This window comes from Trichechus manatus, unplaced genomic scaffold (assembly GCF_000243295.1).
Source record: "Trichechus manatus latirostris isolate Lorelei unplaced genomic scaffold, TriManLat1.0 scaffold00099, whole genome shotgun sequence".
Taxonomy (NCBI): Eukaryota; Metazoa; Chordata; class Mammalia; order Sirenia; family Trichechidae; genus Trichechus; species Trichechus manatus.
The window spans coordinates 6,379,237-6,398,468 of NW_004444035.1; the positions used below are offsets into that span (position 1 = coordinate 6,379,237).

Genomic DNA, 19,232 nt, shown 5'->3' on the forward strand with positions numbered 1-19,232 from the left:
CAAATGTTCAAGATTTGCCTGATTTTATCTCATTATTATTTTTCAAAAAACAAAAACAGAAAAAAAATCTTTGGGACAAATTCCAGTGTCCTCATAACAAGGAATATTCTTGCCATGATTAAATGAATATTATTACCAATACAATTAGCTTGTTTATCACAGGAAAAGATATGAGTATTGGTCATCTGTTGGTGTGTTTATGACATTATAAACTATCTGCTCTTCAGCCTGCTATACCACTGAAAGTCACTGCATTGTGTCAATTTGTGTGCTGGGGTGCCAAGAAAATATTGAATCATTTTTTTATAAATTTTTTCTAAATCGTATGCAAAACCTGTATAACATTAATAAACTTGTAGTCATTGAATTTTAAAGTCGTCGGAGCATAAAGTGTTCTCATATCTATGATTTGTTTAAATGTTAAAACAATGGATTTTACTTTTCAGCTTTGCTAATGCAATGTTTGCAGTTAAATTCTTTACCAGTAGGTGATGCTAGAAAGTTTTATATTTATTCCCATAGTCTACCTTACCGGAAAAACAAGCTTAAACGTTTTTTAAAAAAGAGAACGCATTGTAACACAATATGTACATTATTAATAGTTGCTTAATTTTTGTGTTGTTGTTTTTGTTACAGCTCCAGATAAGACAGTTCGACTGGTTGGAGGTAGCGGACCCCACGAGGGTAGAGTGGAGATTTTCCACAACGGCCTGTGGGGTACAATTTGTGATGACTACTGGGAAGCGCGCAGCGGACAGGTAGTCTGTAGGAGTCTGGGATTCCGAGGCATTCTAACTGTGCATAAGGCAGCTCGTTTTGGACAAGGTAACATAAAGGAAATCTTGTTTTTTTATAAAATAAAATCTAGGCATTCTCTAAATACATAAGAAGTACGGCCAGGAGCATGTAGGATAAGAGGAAAGAATTCCGCGTGGGATTTTTTAAATGCCTTTTTCTAGGAAGTAGAAATAAAAAGGGAACATTAAAGACGAATGAGGAGTTGTTGCTCAAGGAGTACTGTGTTTCTGTTCGGGATGATGAAAAACTTTTGAAAATAATGGTGACTAATGGCACAACATGGCGGATGTAATTAGTGTCACTGAACGGTACACGTTAAAATGGCAAATTTTTTTGTTATATATAGTTTTACCACAATAAATTTCTTTTTAATAAAAAAGAAAAGAAACAAACATGAAAAACAACCTGTAATGTTTAAACTTCATTTACACTCATCTGGTTAGTTGGAGAGTGATAGCATAGAGGAAAACAGAGTCGCTGGAAAGGCAGAGGAAGAGAACTGGGGAAGAGTGAATCGTTGGCAAGTCGTGACGCAGCCTGCACGCCTGCGTCTGGTGGGCACTGAGCAACACCAGGTGCTCACTCCTGTCCTCTGTTCTGTGGAGCTGGAGAGGAGGATGACTTCATCTGCTTTTACCTCCTGTGATGTCCCACAGCATGAGATACATCGTCCTTGGTTTTTCTAGTTGCCAGGTGAATTAATTCCAACTTATGTGACCCTATGTGTGTAAGAGTACCACTGTGCTCTATAGGCTTTTCAATAACTGTTTTTTTGGGAGTAGATTACCAGGTTTTTCTTCCAAGGCACCTCTGGGTGGAACCGAACCACCAACCTTTCAGTTAGCAGACAAACATGTAAACCGTTCGCACCACCCAGGGACTCTTTACCCATGATGCACCTGTATTCTCAAAGGACCAGAAAAGTCATGAAAGAAAAAGAAGTAATTACATAGCCTCTGGTGGCGCAGTGGTTAAGAGCTTGGCTGTTAACCAAAACGTCGGCAGTTCAAATCCATCAGCGTTTCCTTGGAAACCGTATGGGGCAGTTGTACTCTGTCCTGTAGGATCACTACAAGTCAGAATTGACTCCACAGCTTCCGGTTTGGTTAGGTTTGATCTCTATACTTACTGCTTTCTGACGTAACCCCCCTAAAGAGTATGACAGGAAAAAAGGAAGAGAAAGGTTACTTTCTCCTTTCTGAGGTTAGTAAAACATTGAAAAATTATTTTACTGTGTGTGTGGTTTTGTATTTTCATTTAGATGACTCTGTAACTTGTTTAAGAATGTGTTAAAAGGGCTAGGGCAAAAATTTGCCCAGGATAATATATTTGAATATGTATCTGTGACATATTTACTGTCTCAATTTTTTTTTCCTAAACTTGCATCATAGGTTTTATATATAAGTACATTCTTAGATTCTGAGTAAAAAAGCGATTAGATAAAGATAGCCATATATACATTGAGTTTAGAGATTATCTTAAGGATCATTTTGGTGCATTGAACACTAATGCCCGAAGACCAGACCAGTTGTGCAATGATATCAAGGACATCACACATGAAGAAAGCAAAAGGTGATTAAAAAGACAGGAAAGAAAGAAAAGACCAAAATGGATGTCAGAAGAGACTCTGAAACTTGCTCTTGAACTTTGAGTAGCTAAACCCAATGGAAGAAATGACGAAGTAAAAGAGCTGAACAGAAGATTTCAAAGGGTGGCTCGAGAAGACAAAGTAAAGTATCATAATGAAATGTGCAAAGACCTGGAGTTAGAAAACCAAAAGGGAAGAACACGCTTGGCATTTCTCAAACTGAAAGAACTGAAGAAAAAATTCAAGCCTCTAGTTGCAATGTTGAAGGATTCAATGGGGAAAACATTAAATGACGCAAGAAGCATCAAAAGAAGATGGAAGAAATACACAGAGTCACTGTACCAAAATGAATTGGTCGATGTTTGACCATTTCAGGAGGTAGTATATGATCAGGAACTGATGGTACTGAAGGAAGAGGTCCAAGCAGTACTGACAGCTTTGGCAAGGCTCCAGGAATTGATGGAATACCAATTGAGATGTTTCAACAAATGGATGCAGCACTGGAAGCTCTCACTCGTCTATGCCAAGAAATTTGGAAGACAGCTACCTGGCCAACCAACTGGATGAGACCCATATTTGTACACATTCCAAAGAAAGGTGATCCCACAGAATGTGGAAATTATTGAACAATATAATTAATATCACATACAAGTAAAATTTTGCTAAAGATCATTCAAATGTGGTTGCAGCAGTACATCAACAGGGAACTGCCAGAAATTCAAGCTGGATTCAGAAGAGGATGTAGAACAAGGGATATCACTGCTGATGTCAGATAGATCCTGGCTGAAAGCAGAGAATACCAGAAAGATGTTCACCTGTGTTTTATTGACTATTCAACTACATGGATCATAATAAATTATGGATAACATTGTGAAGAATGGGAATTCCAGAACACTTAATTGTGCTCATGAGGAACCTGTTCTTAGACCAACAGGCAGTGTTTCGAACAGAACAAGGCAATGCTAAGTGGTTTAAAGTCAGGAAAGGTGTGCGTCGGGGTTGTATCCTTTCCCCATACTTACTCAATGTGTATGCTGAGCAAATAATCTGAGAAACTGGACTATATGAACAAGAACATGGCATTAGGATTGAAGGAAAATTCATTAACAGCCTGAGATATGCAGATGACACAACCTTGCTTGCTGACAGTGAAGAAAACTTGAAGCAGTTACTGATGAAGATCAAAGACCACAGCCTTCAGTATGGATTATACATCAACATAAAGAAAACAAAAATCCTCACAACTGGACCAATAAGCAACATCATGATAAATGGAGATAAGATTGAAGCTGTAAAGGATTTCAGTTTACTTGGATCCATAATCAAAGCCCATGGGAGCAGCAGTCAAGAAATCAAACGACACGTTGCATTGGGTAAATATGCTGCAAAAAACCTCTTTAAAGTGTTAAAAAGCAAAGATGTCACTTTAAGGACTAAGGTGCGCCTGACCCAAGCCATGGTGTTTTCAATCACCTCATATGCATGCAGAAACCCTGGTGGCATAGTGGTTAAGAGTTTGGCTGCTAACCAAAAGGTTGGCAGTTCAAATCTACCAGGTGCTCTTGGAAACCCGATGGGGGCAGTTCTACTTTGTCCTATAGGGTCACTATGAGTAGGGATCGACTCTACAGCAATTTTTTTTTTTTGGTGTATGCATGCAAAAGCTGGACAGTGAATAAGGAGGACCGAAGAGAATCGATGCCTTTGAATTATGGTGTTGGCGAAAAACATTGAGTATACCATGGACTGCCAGAAGAATGAACAAATCTGTCTTGGAGGAAGTACGATCAGAATGCTCCTTAGAAGCAACGATGGCAAGACTTCGTCTCATATACTGTGGACATGTTACCACGAGGGACCAGTCCCTGGAGAAGGACATCATGCTTGGTAGAATAGAGGGTCAGCAAAAAAGAGGAAGACCCTCAACTAGATGGATTGACACAGTGGCTGCAACAATGGGCAGCGTTTCGTTCCGTTGTACATGGGGTCGCTATGAGTCGGCACTGACTTGACAGTACCTAACAACAACAACAACATTCTACTTAAAGGCATTTTGCTAACTAACCTAATCAGAAATCAGAAATTGTGAGGCTTTGGAATTACTTTCATTTTGTTAATATATTAATTAATATGTTTTGATTACGATGGTTATTTTCCCTATAAATACAGATAACTCAGATACAGATATTGTGTAACCTTTATCCTACTGTCCAAATCTGATAAATAGTTGGCTTCTCTGAAGTTTTTGCTGACCATAAAATAAAAAGTAATAATAATAATAATTAACCTTCTTGATTCCATAAATTTTTTTTCTAGGTAAATAGAATAAATAGAAAATAAATTCTAGGTAAATAAAATGGGGAGGAAATTACATGCAAAATTATAGAAATAAAATAGCAGCATTTCCAGATTATCTATAAAATAGAGAAATGTGTCCAATTATCACATCAGGAGACTAGAACAAGATAAGCTATACTTCTTAAAGCCAAAAAAAAAAAAAAAGAGAGAGATTGGTAAATTATACTATACTACAATTTATTAATTACTGTGTGCCAGATATTGTGCTAAACACCGAAGACAAGTGAAAATAGGTCAAAATTGTGTCCTGAGGAGTCCCTAGGAGAAGCAAATGATTAAGTGCTCAAATAGTAACTGAAAGGTTGGCAGTTTGGACCCACCCAGAGATGCCTTGGAAGAAAGGCTGGCTATCTGCTTGTAAAAACCCTATGGAGCACAGTTCTACTCTACACATATGGGGTTGCTATGAGTCGTAATCCACTCAACAGCAACTGGAAAAATAAAAATTCCTTTGCCTAAATGAATTCTCCATATCAGATTTAAGAGACAGATTTAAACAGGGGTCCCAGGTTCTAAAGCCTTCAGAAGCCAGAAGGGTAATTTGATTTCATGAAGAGGCTAGATAAGACAGTAAAGAGTGTTGACCAGAGTGTTTGGCGCCCAGGTTCAGCCCCCCGCCATCAGTTTTTAACCTGGGCCTAAAAGGTTTGAAAAGAATAAACAAAGGAAGAAGGAAATATGCAGCCTGCAATAAATCTTTGGAGCTTCCAAAATTTCCATCTCTACCACAGAATTTTTTTCCTGATGGAAAAGTGTAGGACTAAAATTATTCTTGTACCTATAAAATGTACCGCCCAAAGTGAAATGTTTTCAAAGTCCATGAGCTAGAGTTATTCTTCCCCCCAGAAACAGGGAACAAGGAAAAAAAAAAATCCTTAACTCTTAATCACTAGAGAATCAAATGAATCAGCCCATCATTTAGCAAGACTGGGCTGACAATTATGGTCTCCACAATGTTGTATGTGTTGAGAATATGTTTCTGTGGTAACTAAGGTTCACAGCATGGAAGGCCATTTATTTTAAATATATAGTTTCATAAAGCATCTCAGATAACTGTTCACATCTATGAGTGGACAACTGCAGTTCTAATAAACAGGAGGAATGTAAAATTCCCATCCCTGGTGTCTTTCTCATCTGGTAAATGGCTGAAAATTCTTCAGAATTCTATTTTGAAATAACATCATGTGGATGATTCAGATTCTCAGGATGTGCTTTTGTGGACAAAATGAAATACAGAGTTTGCCAATTGTTCAGATAATTTAATCAATGTGGACTTGGTGAATAGCTCAGTCTAATAAAGAAAAATATCCTAAAATACTTTTCATCAAGATAAGTTCTTTTGTCGCTTATGTTATCTCAAGAGGTCACATTCTGCATTTGGTTTTTGTCTGTTGAGCAAACAAGCCCAGTTGTACAGTTTTTTAACCTCTCTTTCTTAAAGTAAAACTTTAATCTATTACAAAAGAAAACCCAATTCAGAGAAACAACAGTAGTATATGTAATTTGGGGGGAACTAATAAGCTTTGGAAAATACAGCTTGTGATACATGAAAGTGTACAAGACATTGTGTCCCCAGCTTTATTTCTTCACTGTGAGCAAGAGGTCTTGACAAGAACTTCATAGATGTGTTTGCATTGGAGTTCCAAACACAGGTGGAAACACACAAGGTTTGAGACTGTTGTCTTACGATTGCATCACCTTTAATGCCTAGTCTCAAGGTAAAACATTCTTTTCCCCAAAGTTTTTATTCACTCCTGCTCATATCTCTAGGGATTTCTGGTCTAAAACACTAGTAAGAAAGGAAATAAATATCTTAAGATACTGGCAAGAAAATATGTTCTATTTGAATAAATAATGAATTCATGGAGTTTAGTCTCACGTGGAATTATTGGTTTGGCTACCCAAAGACAATTCTCAAGTTTTCTTTCTTATTTTAATATTTGTACTATGCTTTAGTGAAAGTTTACAGAGCACATTCGTTTCCCATTGGATAGTCTGTACATAAAGTGTGCCATAACATTGGTTGTATTCTCCACAATGTGTCAGCTCTCTCCCCATTTCCACCCTGGGTTCCCTGTTTCCTTTTGACAGGATTTTCCACCCCTTCCTGCCTTCTCAACTTTGCTTTTGGGCGAATGTTGTCCTTCTGACCTCGTATAACTGATCGTTCTAAGGAACAAGTTCCTCTTGTGTGTTATTGTTTATTCTACGGGCCTGGCTATTGTTTGGCTGAAAGGTGGTCTCTGGGAATGGATTCAGTTCCAGGTCAGAAGGGTGTCTTAGGGTCATAGTCTTGATGGTTCCTCCAGTCTCTGTCAGACTGGTAAGCCTGGTCTTTTTTGTGAATTTGTTTGGTTCTACCTTTTTCTCTGTTGTGATCCCAGTCAGAGTGATTGGCAGTGGTAGCCAGGCACCATCTAGTTCTTCTTGTCTCGGGGTTGCCTATGTTGTGGTTCATGTGGTTCGTTAATTCTTTGGACTAACTGCTCCCTTAAGTCTTTGGTTTTCTTCACTCTCCTTTGCTCCAGACGGGAAGAGACCAATAGTTGTACCTTAGATGGCCGCCTGTAAGCTTTTAAGACCCCAGACGCTCTTCACCAAAGTAGGATGCAGAACATTGTCTTTATGAACTATGTTGTGACAATTGACATAGATGTACCCTGAGTCTACGGTCTTTCACCTTCAAGCCTAGGAACTTAGTCCCATGAAGTGTTTGGTTATGTCTATATTAATTCTATATAGTCTATATTATATTATGTTAATATACATGCAGCACCTGGAATTATATATGTAGAAATATCTACAACCAAACCTTTGTTTGCAGGTGGGTGTGCTTCCTTACACCCTCCCACACCCCTTTAGCATACCTATCTACCTATGTATCCATTCATAGTTATTGTTTGTTAATACTATTGTTGCAGGATTGTCTATATTATATTAATTACCGTAGCTGCCCTTCATTCTTGTGTTCCTCCCAGGGTCTTCCTTTGCCTTGGTCATGTTGTGCTGTCTTCCACATATTGTGTATTGCCTTTCCCTTCACCAATATCAACACGGGTCTTCTATCTAGTTAGTAATTTTCCCTCTCTGCCCCTTCATATCCCTGGCAACCATCAAAGGATTTTTTTTTTTTTTCTGTGTGTAAACCTTTTCTTGTTTTTTGATAATAGTGGTCTCATAAAATATTTGTCCTTTTGTGATTGACTTATTTCACTCAGTATAGTGTCCTCCAAATTCATCCATGTGGTGAGATGTTTCACCGGATTGGTCATCATTCTTTACCGTTGTGTAGTATTCTGTTGTATGTATGTACTGCAGTCTGTTTATTCATTCATCCAGTGATGGGCACGTAGGTTATTTCCATCTATTTGCTATTGTGAATAGTGTTACAATGAACATGGGTGTGCATATGTGTATTTGTGTCATGGCTTTTATTTCTTTAGGGTATATACCCAGGAGTGAGATTGCTGGATCGTATGGTATTTCTATATCTCGTTTGTTTTTTAAGGAAGCATCATACCACTTTCCTTAGTGGTTGCACTATTTCACATTCCCACCAGCAGTGTATAAGAATTTGAATCTCCTCACAACCTCGCCAACATTTGTTATTTTCTGGGGTTTTTTTTTTTTTTTTTGAGTAGTGCCACTATTGTCAGGATGAGATGTACACTGTAGTTTTGATTTGCATCTCTCTGATGGCCTATAATCACAAGTATTTTTTCATATGTTTGTTAGTCGCCTGAATGTGTTCTTTGGTGAAGTGTCTGTTCACATCCTCTCTTAAGTTTTCTTAAGATAACTGATTACTTCTCTAATATTAGTGTCTATTTTTTGTGAGGCTGTTTATTTATGGTAGTTGCAATAATCTACTAAATATTTTTTTATAATAAAATAATAAGATGTGCCAGCGTTTTGATTTACCTTTCACATTTTCAAGGGCCTGTTGTTATTAGTTGCTGTCGAGTTGATCTGACCCATGGTAACCCCACATGTGCAGAGTAGAATTGCTCCATAGGGTTTTCAAGGTTATCACCGTTTGGAAACCAATCACCAGGCCTGTCTTCGAAGGTGCCTCTAGGTGGGTTTGAACTGCCAACCTTTCAGTTGGTAGTCAAGCACTTAACTGTTTATGCCACCCAGGGACTTTCAAGTGTCTAGTGAAGTGGCATCAGAATTAGTGGAAGACTCATTAACAATCTGCAATATTCAGAGGACACAACTTTGCCTGCTGAAAGCAAAGAAGACTTGAAGGAGTTACTGATGAAGATCAAAAATTACAGCCTTCAGTATGGATTACACCTCAACCTAAAGGAAACAAAAATCCTTACAACTGAACCAACAAGTAACACCATGGTAAAAGGAGAAAAGATTGAAGTTATCAAGGATTTCATTTTATTGGATCCACAATCAACACCCATGGAAGCAACAGTCAGGAAATCAAATGATGCAGTGCCCTGGGCAAATCTGCTGCAAAAGACCTCTTCAAAGTGCTGAAAAGCAAAGATGTCACTTTGAGGACGAAGGTTGCGCCTGACCCAAGCCATGATATTTTCAATCATCTCATATGCATTTGGAAGCTGAACTATGAATAAGGAAGCGCAAAGAAGAATTGATGCATTTGAATTATGGTACCGGTGAAGAATATCGAATAAACCATGGACTGCCAGAAGAACAAACAAGTCTGTCTTGGAAGAAGTACAGCCAGAGTGCTCCTTGGAAGCAAGGATGGCAAGGCTTTATTGCATGTACTTTGGACATGTTATCAGAAGGGACCAGTTCCTGGAGAAGGACATCATGCTTTGTAAAGTAGCAGGTCAGCGAGAAAAGGGAAGACCCTTGGCGAGATGGATTGACACAGTGGCTGCGACAATGGGCCCAAACATAGCAATGATTGTGAGGATGGTGTAAGACGAGGTGGTGTTTCTTTCTGTTGCGCATAGGGTCGCTGTGAGTCAGAACCGACTTGACGGCACCTAGCGACAACAACACTAGAGTGAATTGGAAACACCGTGAGTTTTATAAATAAAGAAATATGAGTTTAAATCTCAGCTCTGCTGCTTGGATCTCAGAGTTTCAATTTCCTTCCTAATCAAGTAGAAATAATAATACCAACCTGGTATATTTTTTTGAATTTTAAATAAACTACCATATAAAAAGTAACCCAATACAAGTATTGCTCAATTGTGAGAGATTATCATTACTAGCAACAGTACAAACTGTGTAATTAGAATTTTATTTATCCTTCTTTGTGAAAGGTAGGTGGGTTGGATCAGTATGATTTATATTGCATAGTGATGCTGCAAGGATCCAAAAGAACCACAGGCTGAATGTGATTTGCTATTGTGCAGAGATGTGATGGCAGAAGAGGACCACGCAGGAACTCTGTAATAATCTTCCCTCTAGACTCAGTACTGACTGACTCAGCTCTTGTTCCAGCTCTCTGCCTAGAATTCAGCACCAAACAATTGGAGAAAGATGATGAGAATTTTAAAATCATAAAGCAAGAGGAGCTGGAAGGAAGAAATAATTCTGAGGACAAAACCTAAGAAATAAATTTCATAATTCGCTTCATTGTCCATTGTATTTTAAGAAACAAGTTTACATTGTAAGCTGATTTTGGATTAGCCACGGCAAACAACCTTTTTTTTATGTAAAACTGTTCAAACTGCCCCTTATTCTTCCACACCTCCACTAAGGTTTCACGCAGGAGGAAAAGAAAAAAAAGCAATTTGAATGCAGAATAGAGATAGGAGAGGAAACTTAGAAATACAAGTAGAGGAGCAGGGAAGATATAGATGCATTAGAGTTCTAATTATTTATCATTTTTTCTGAAAAGTTAGAGGAATCAGATCAATATTATATCATATGTAATTACCAAAATTAAAACAAGAAAAAAAATTTTAATTTATTCCTTTTGTATAATTCCTCCATTACAGAAATAATTAAATTTTTTGTACATAATTTCTTCATTTTTTTTTTTCTGGTTTTAAAATAGCAAACCTGGCTTACCAGAGATAATCCTCATGAGCTGGAAGAACAATTCTTTTTTGCAGCTACAAGTACAATGATTTATACGAATAAAGTTTAAAGCACACTCCTTTAAATAGGCTGTTTCATTTGGACGCACCTTTTGTATAAAGTGGAATGTTCTTTGTTTCCTGAGTAGACAAAAAGGTTAAATGCAGGAAGTACTGTGAGGCCTCTGGTGCTTGCATGGCGTGGGTAAGGGACAGAGAATTCACTCTTCTCTTCCTATCCAGATTTTCCAGCCCCTTGTCCCAGTTGTCTTCCCGTAGCAAACGTAGATGAGTGTTAGCTGCCAATGGTAGTTTACCTCTGGGCATTTGTTCCAGGTATATCTGAGCTTGTATGCTGATGCTGGAAGTAAGTAAGGGCTGGGCATGGAACAGCTATCTTATCTTCTCCTGAATTTATAGCGCTGAACCTCTAAACTTAGAAGCAGAAGTGAAAGAAAATTCTAAACATAAATGCCATCTTTTAATCATTTTATCCCACTATTCTTTACTTTTTTTTATTACCCATTTCACATTCCATAATCAATTTTCTACATGGGCTTTTCAATAATGCAAGGATAAACAGAAACAGATCAAAAATATAACTGCACTGCTGAACTATCTTTTGGAGAATGGTAGTAAAAATAATCCCAAAGATTAATAAAACATACCAAGAGATCAGAACTCAATTTATTACATATTGTCTCCTGATCACTGAAAGTTTTACAATGTAAATGTTTGGATGTTGGGTATTATGGAAACTACTATACAGCCTGTAGAATTCATAACATGTCTCTTTTGCTACTTACGGTAACAGAGACAATATAAAGTGTGGAATGACATTGTTTATTGTGTGTTTACTACACGATCTCATTTAATGCTCACAGAGCCCCAGATAAATAGATATCATAGCCCCAGTTTGTCACAGAGAAAGTAAGGGAGGCTGGCAGAGGTCAAGCCATGCCCACATTGCACAGTTAGTAAGTGAGGGGTGAAAATCCACGCCTCGACCCGGCTCCTCGTCCTTGTCCTTTCCATGGACAGAATGCCCTTCTTAAGTTCTTCATCCTTAAGAACTGCATTTCTGAAGAGGCTACTGCTTCAGATTCTCAGAATCACAGAAATGTAAAGGTAGATGAAATCTCAAAGCTATTTTAGCCAAATCCTTTAGTCCGCATATGATAAAACTGAGACTTCTTCAGAACTACAAAACTAGAAATCAGAACTACAGTCGCCATTACCCGTTCTTCTCAATTCTAACTTCCATTCCATTTTCAGTCGGGATCTAAAATACGAAGTTTTTCTCAAAGAAGAAAGTGTTGATGCAGTACTTTCTAACTAGAAGCCTTAACGGTGCTTCAAATCCATGCCACACAGCCATGGCCGGATATGATCAAAATATATATTATTAAAAATTAGTGATTTTGCTTCACCACTTACATATTCATCAGCTAATCTCATCACTTTACTATATATCTGGCTAATGTATGTATAAAATCTGATTACTTTTCTTCATAACAGTGTTGGGATAGTGAAGATTAGTTTAATAAAACTCAAACCGCCAAAGAAGTATCAATATTCGTCTTTATTTTTTTAAAGAAGTTAAAAGGAAATGGTATCATCCGTCAAGTATATTCTCAAGCATTACAAGCCAAGTTCATAATGCTCCAGAAGTCAAGGAAAACAACTTCATCATTGCCTGCTTTTAAAACCACAAAAATGAACAGTTTGTCTTCCCTACAGCCCTCAAATTGTAAAGGAAGCCATAGGTATATAGACGGATAGACAGACAGCTAGACAGACAGACAGGATCACAGAATTAAAACATCTGAAATACACAATTTTGCATAGGTTTCCTCTGCATAGAAAAGTTAGTTCAGAGGTTAAAAAATAAAAAAAAAAAGCAACAACAAAAACGCTTGAGTAACAGCTATTACCTAAAGAAATGAAAACAAATATGTTTTTTAATCTTTAAGCTTTATATGAGGATAAAATTTTATGAATATTATGCTACCTTTGCATTACTTTTTTAATGCAGAAAATAATTTTAAATGAGATGGGAAATATATATTAAATAAATTTTTCCCTTAGGCTCAACAGTTCTGAATGTATTAATATAAAAATAAGACAACAAATCTTTGGAAATTATTTCTATAATTCTCTTTGGGCTTATATGAAGCCAACAAGTATCATAAAGGTGTAAATGCCATCATGTTCTGTTGTTTGGGTCTATTCTCTGTTATTTCGAGCAAGTCATACCTCTTTTCTGAGTCTTGGCTTATTTACCTGTGAAATGGAATTATTTGAAATTATCTCAAAAAGGCTAATTATAAGAAAAAAGTGTAATAAATCATATGTGAAAAAACCTAGCATATTGCCTTAGGCATTTTTTTTTTTTAGTTGCCACCAAGTCGATTCCGATTCATGGCGACCCTATGTGTTTCATAGTAGAACTGCGCTCCGTAGGGCTTTCAATGGCTGATTTTTCTGAAGTAGATCACCAGGCCTTTCTTCTGAGGTTCCTCTGGGTGAACTCAAACCTCCAACCTTCCAGTTAGCAGCCAAGCATGTTAACCATTTGTACTATCCAGGGACTCCTGTCTTACGCATCGGCACTCAAAACTTTTTCATTTGTGCCTAAATCTTTACCAGATGACACAGACCAGTGTCACTGAATGACACAATGTATCACATTCAGTGGGAAATGAACCAGAATAGGAATCAGGGGTTCTGGATCCAAGCATCAACTCTGCCACTGATTATATATGAGACCACAGTTGCTTCATCTACCTAAAACATAAGCCCACTAGGAGGTCAGCTCCAAGAAGTTGTGGAATTTGTTTTCTTCACTCATGTAGGTACTCAAAAAAGATTTGATAAATGTCTCAACCTAATAGTGCCCAGGATTGAAGTAAACTATTGATTAACGGCACCGCCATGGGCAGAGAGGTCAGGCAGGAGCACTGGCCCATTAGACACTATCTGTGGGACCTTTGGCAAAGTTACTTATTCTCTCTGATTTTCAGTTTCCTGAACTAGAAAATGGCACAATATACGTGCCTACCATTTTAAGGTTATTTGAAGATTCAATGAGATAACAGAGCAAAAGTACTTCCAGTATTTCCTGTTACCTAGTGAGTTCTCTAAAGAGTGGACTTAATTTTCATTATTATTAATACAACCTGGGTAAGTAAAACCTTTGCCCTTCTAATAAAAATAGTTTGAATTCTAGTGATTTAATTACTATTATGTTAAGTGAAAAAAAGACAGTTGTCATAATCACGATGAAAATGCAGATCAAAATATAATTTTGTCTCATATTTGGATCTTTCTAGTGAAGGCACGTGTGTTCTGACCTAAATTATCCCCAAATTAAGTGAATGCTCCAATTTATATGATATGTGAAAACCAAGCTTTCCTTTCTAATTCTAAGAATAAACAAAAATGTGATCCTTCAAAGAAAATGTCTATAAAAAACAAAAAAACAAACACATTGCCACTGAGTTGATTCTGACTCATGGCAACCCCATGTGACTGAGTAGAACTGCTCCACTGGGTTTTCTTGGCTGTAATCTTTACAGGAGGAGATCGCCAGACCTTCCCTCTGCAGTGCTGCTGGGTGGGTTTGAGCTGCCAACCATTAGGTTAGCAGTCGAGTTTTGCACCACTTAGGAACCTGAAAATGTCTATATAGACATCTTATGAACGGCCTTCTGGTTTACAGATTCTCCCTTCTTTAATCCAACTTCCACACCTTTGCCAGATATACAATTCTAAAATGTAGGTCTGATGATAGCATTTCCTTTGGTGACTCACAATGCAAAATTCAACAATCTTTACAACATGGCCCCAGCTTTCTATACAACCCTCCCAATGAGCCCTTCTCCCCCCATTAATAAACTTTGTGTTTTAGATGCCAGGAGACTGTTAATTGTTCTAATGCATCAGGCATTTTCATGTTGCCTCCACTACAGGTAGTCCCCGACTTACGATAGGGCTCCCTTCCGACAACTCCATCGTAAGTAGGTTCTGACTTAAGTCCAATACCTCTTTTTTTTTTTAGTTTTCATTATTGTCTTTTATTATCAGTATCTTTATGAATCGAATATTTGTCTTTGGGGTTGGAAACATTACATACAAACTTACAGATACGATGACATCAGCAAATTACGGTCTGCAACATCGTATGTAGTACATATTACTAGCGATAAGTTGTACAAAAACAGGAAGGTCAGTGCAGTTCGTGGTAACTCAAATACATCGTATACATGGAAAACTCTTACTATGTTTTCAGGTTAATTCAAACTTTATGTACATTGTTGCCTACAAAATCCCCATCTGCTTATTTATTTACTTGTATATTATATATGCATACTGCTATAAATTATTAAACATGTGCACATTTTTAACTTTTATTATGTATTATTTATTATACTCACAGAATATTTTAAAAATTAGTAAGAGTAATGTCATTGAATATGCCTTTTTTTTTTAAAAAAAAGTCTTCATTTAACACTTTGTTTTATAGCTACACAAAGGTCTGCTTCTAAGTTGAAGTAATTTCTAAATATGTTTTTTATAGCTGTCATGACTGAAAGAACACTCTTTAATGTCATATTGATCCCAATGGAAGAAATGCATTATTGATTGTACCTAGAGTATTGAGATATTATTTGTTAATACCATCCACCAGTGCATCGACGTTGTATCCTTTCACCATACTTATTCAATCTGTATGCTGAGCAAATAATCCAAGAAGCTGGACTACATAAAGAAGAATGCAGCGTCAGGATTTCAAGAAGACTCATTAACAGCCTGCGTTATGCAGATGACACAACCTCGCTTGCTGAAACTGAAGAGGATTTGAAGCACTTACTGATGAAGATTGGTACGGATTACACCTCAACATAAAGAAAACAAAAAAATCCTCACAACTGGACCAATAAGTAACATCCTGAGAAACAGAGAAAAGATTGAAGTTGTCAAGGATTTCATTTTCCTTGGATCCACAATCAACACTCATGGAAGTAGCCATCAAGAAATCAGACGACGTATTGCACTGGGCAAATCTGCTGCAAAAGACCTCTTTAAAGTATTAAAAAGCAAAGATGTCACTTTAAGGACTAAGGTGCGACCATCCAGACCATGGTGTTTTCAGTCACCTCATATGCATGCAAAAGCTGGAAAATGAATAAGGAAGACCAGAGAGGAATTGATGCCTTTGAATTATGGTGTTGGCGAAGAATATTGCATGTACCCGTGGACTGCCAAAAGAATGAACAAATCTGTCTTGGAAGAAGTACAGCAGCCAGAATTCTCCTTAGAAGTGAGGATGATGATGAGACTTTGTCTCCCGTATTTTGGACATGTTATCAGGAGGGATCAGACCCTGGAGAAGGACATCATGCTTGGTAAAGTAGAGGGTCAGTGAAAAAGAGGAAGACCCTCAACGAGATAGACTGACACAGTGGCTGCAACAATGGGCTCAAGCATAAAAATGATTGTGAGCATGGCACAGGACCTGGCAGTGTTTCATTCTGTTGTACACAGGATCGTTATGAGTCAGAACCAACTCTACGGCACCTGTCGTGGATTGAGTTGTGTCCCCCAAAAATGTCTGTCAACTTGGCTAGGCCACGATTCCCAGTATTGTGTGATCGTTCACCATTTTGTCATCTGGTGGGGTTTTCCTATGTGTTGTAAATTCTACCTTAATAATGTTAATGAGGCAGGATTAGAGGCCGTTATGTTAGTGAGTCAGGACTCAATCCACAAAATTAGATCCTATTTTAAGCCAATCTCTTTTGAGATATAAAAGAGAGAAGCAAGCAGAGAGACAGGGGGACTTCATATCGCCAAGAAAGTAGTGCCTGGAGCAGAGCGTGTCCTTTAGACCCAGGGTCCCTGCACTGAGAATCCCCTCGATCAGGGAAGATTGATGACAAGGACCTTCCCCCAGAGCCAACAGAAAGAGAAAGATTTCCCCTGGAGTTGGCACCCTGAATTCAAACTTCTAGCCTCCTAAACTGTGAGAGAATAAATTTCTCTTTGTTAAAGCCATCCATGTGTGGTATTTCTGTTATAGCAGCACTAGATGACTAAGACAGCACCTAACAACAACAATCCACCGGTTACCAAATTGATTTATTGAAATGTAGCCGCTAATTGTTCATCAGTTTCTTGATGGATAGGATGGTCTTGAGAATTCATCAGGAGATTTGTATTTTTACATATTTAACAAAACTCATGGAAACCATTCACTAGGAAGTTTTTCAAAGGTTCTGCTCCCAAATTTCTTCAGTGTAAAACAGAAGAGGGCTTTTATAGGTAATACACTTACAAAATCTTTAGAGAATAGCAGAAAAAAAAAAAAAAATTCCAAGCATTCAGTTTTTAAAATTACCTTTTTAAAACATGGATTTCTTTCAAAAAGCAGTTATTTTCTTATTCATTGATAAAATGGTGTCCTTATCTCAGAAGTGGGTATTCAGTCTGACTGTTTAGTTAAATGTCTCCTAGGTAGCCCACTGCTCACAGCCATTGTGTTCCCTGGTAATGTGTCTGAAGAAGAACTCACACAAAGAAACTAAGCATTAGCTCTGCTACTGTCTTGTTTGCTTGTGCTTGCATTATTAGTAATAATCTCAATCCAGTTTCCTTACAGGGCAGTTTTAAGTCTCTTGTTGTTTGTATTAGTTTAATTAAAAATAGATAGTATATTTGGCAAACCAGGCACATGTAAACTGAAATACACTGAAAGCTAAGAAAGAAAGGAACAGGCCGTTATCAAGCCCCCGCCCTCCAGAATGGTTTACATTGCAGATATACCCAAGACTCTTTGACATACAGATACACTGAATTCATTAGGTCATTACATATCTATCGATGACTATTAAAGCTTATTCTCCTCCTTACTATCACATTAAAAAAAAAACTAATCTGTTAAATCCTTAGAGAAAATCAGTTATTCATTAATCTGTGCTTTTGTAGGACTATATACTCACCTTTGTTATAGCTCTTATTATTTTGTGTTTTAGTTATTTACATGCTGACAGAGTATAAAGTTTTCTGGGGCAGGGGATTAATTTTTGAATCCTAATTGTACAGAACTTACACATAGATAATTATTGGATGAATTAATAATTTGTCACCCTTGCACAGAAACACTAAACTATACCTACTAATGCAGTTGTATTTGGTGATTGCAGGCACTGGCCCAATCTGGCTGAATGAAGTATTTTGTTTTGGGAGAGAATCATCTATTGAAGAGTGTAAAATCAAAACGTGGGGCTCGAGAACCTGCTCACACAATGAAGATGCTGGAGTCACCTGCACTTTATAATGTGTCATGTTTTCATCCACAATTATGGAAATAATTATTGTTGCAGAATTATTTTTATTACTTTGTTCTATTAAAATCAGTTTAATGAGATTAAGAATATTACACACAAAAAAGGAATCTTTAAAATCATTGTATATACGTATTGAATGTCTTCATATCATATATTTATACTGGGCCACTTTTAACTTTTCTATAGACAGGTAAGGTTAAGGCTTCTGGGTCACAAAGGCCAATGGTAATGAAAACACATACCAGTCCTTGGCTCCAATTTATTACATCTTCGCCACGAGACTACGTTTTTTGACATTTTTGTCTTCTTTGAAATCTATTTAGTTTATTTTAATTACTTTCTAAATAATGGGAGGATTGGGAAGATATCCATTGTGCTGAGTTTGCAAAATCTCCAATGCATATACATTTTCAAGAGAAGGATCTTAATCAGCTACTAAGATCTCTAGATGTGCAATAACTTGGCTGTTAGGTAGCAATGTTACTAACGGTATGTTTCGGCCACGATGCACCAGGGAGCTTTTTCTGGATGGTCATGTTCTGACAATTGTTTTACTGAACCGTAAAGTTAGCTGAAAGCAGGACATGTGAGAAGAGGTACAGACCCACCAGCATTTTTTGCTGGGCAACATACTCAAACAATATGTGCCCACGTAATGGGTGGATCAACAAGGTCATTTGTTATTATTTTACTATGTAAACTTGCACCTAAAGCATGATTTTAGAAAAAAGAAAGAAAAAAATGTCACTTGTCAACCTGGAGCCCAGTTTGTTATGCATTTTAAACTGAGTTGAATGATTAGCTTATTACAATTCTAAGACTTTGTGTTTAAAATATAAAGAAATCTAATTACTCCATTCTAGTTAAACCAAAAAAAAAAAACCAAACAAACCCGTTGTTGTCAAGTCGATTCCGGCTCATAGCGACCCTACAGGATGGAGTAGAACTGCCCCATAGGGTATCCAAGGAAGCAGCTGGTGGATTCAAACTGCTGACCTTTTGGTTAGCAGCCAGACTCTTAACCACTGTACCACCAATTAAAAGTAAATCTAATTACTCCATTCTAATTAATATAATGCAAATATCTTGAGTGCAGAAGAAAAAGAAATTTTACCTACCTCT

The 19,232-nt window shown here is 37.3% G+C and overlaps 1 protein-coding gene across 2 annotated transcripts in view; it reads left to right on the plus strand.

The window, feature by feature from the left end:
• The window catches only part of MSR1 (macrophage scavenger receptor 1), an 87,489-nt gene extending 68,636 nt beyond the window's left edge, over nt 1-18,853 (plus strand). For both annotated transcript variants that reach the window (XM_004382787.2, XM_023737232.1), the window contains exons 9-10: nt 637-825; nt 17,967-18,853. In XM_004382787.2, the coding sequence (XP_004382844.1) occupies nt 637-825; nt 17,967-18,100 (323 nt within the window). In that variant the 3' untranslated portion in view covers nt 18,101-18,853. The remainder of the gene's footprint in view (nt 1-636; nt 826-17,966) is intronic.
• Nucleotides 18,854-19,232: the final 379 nt, after the last annotated feature.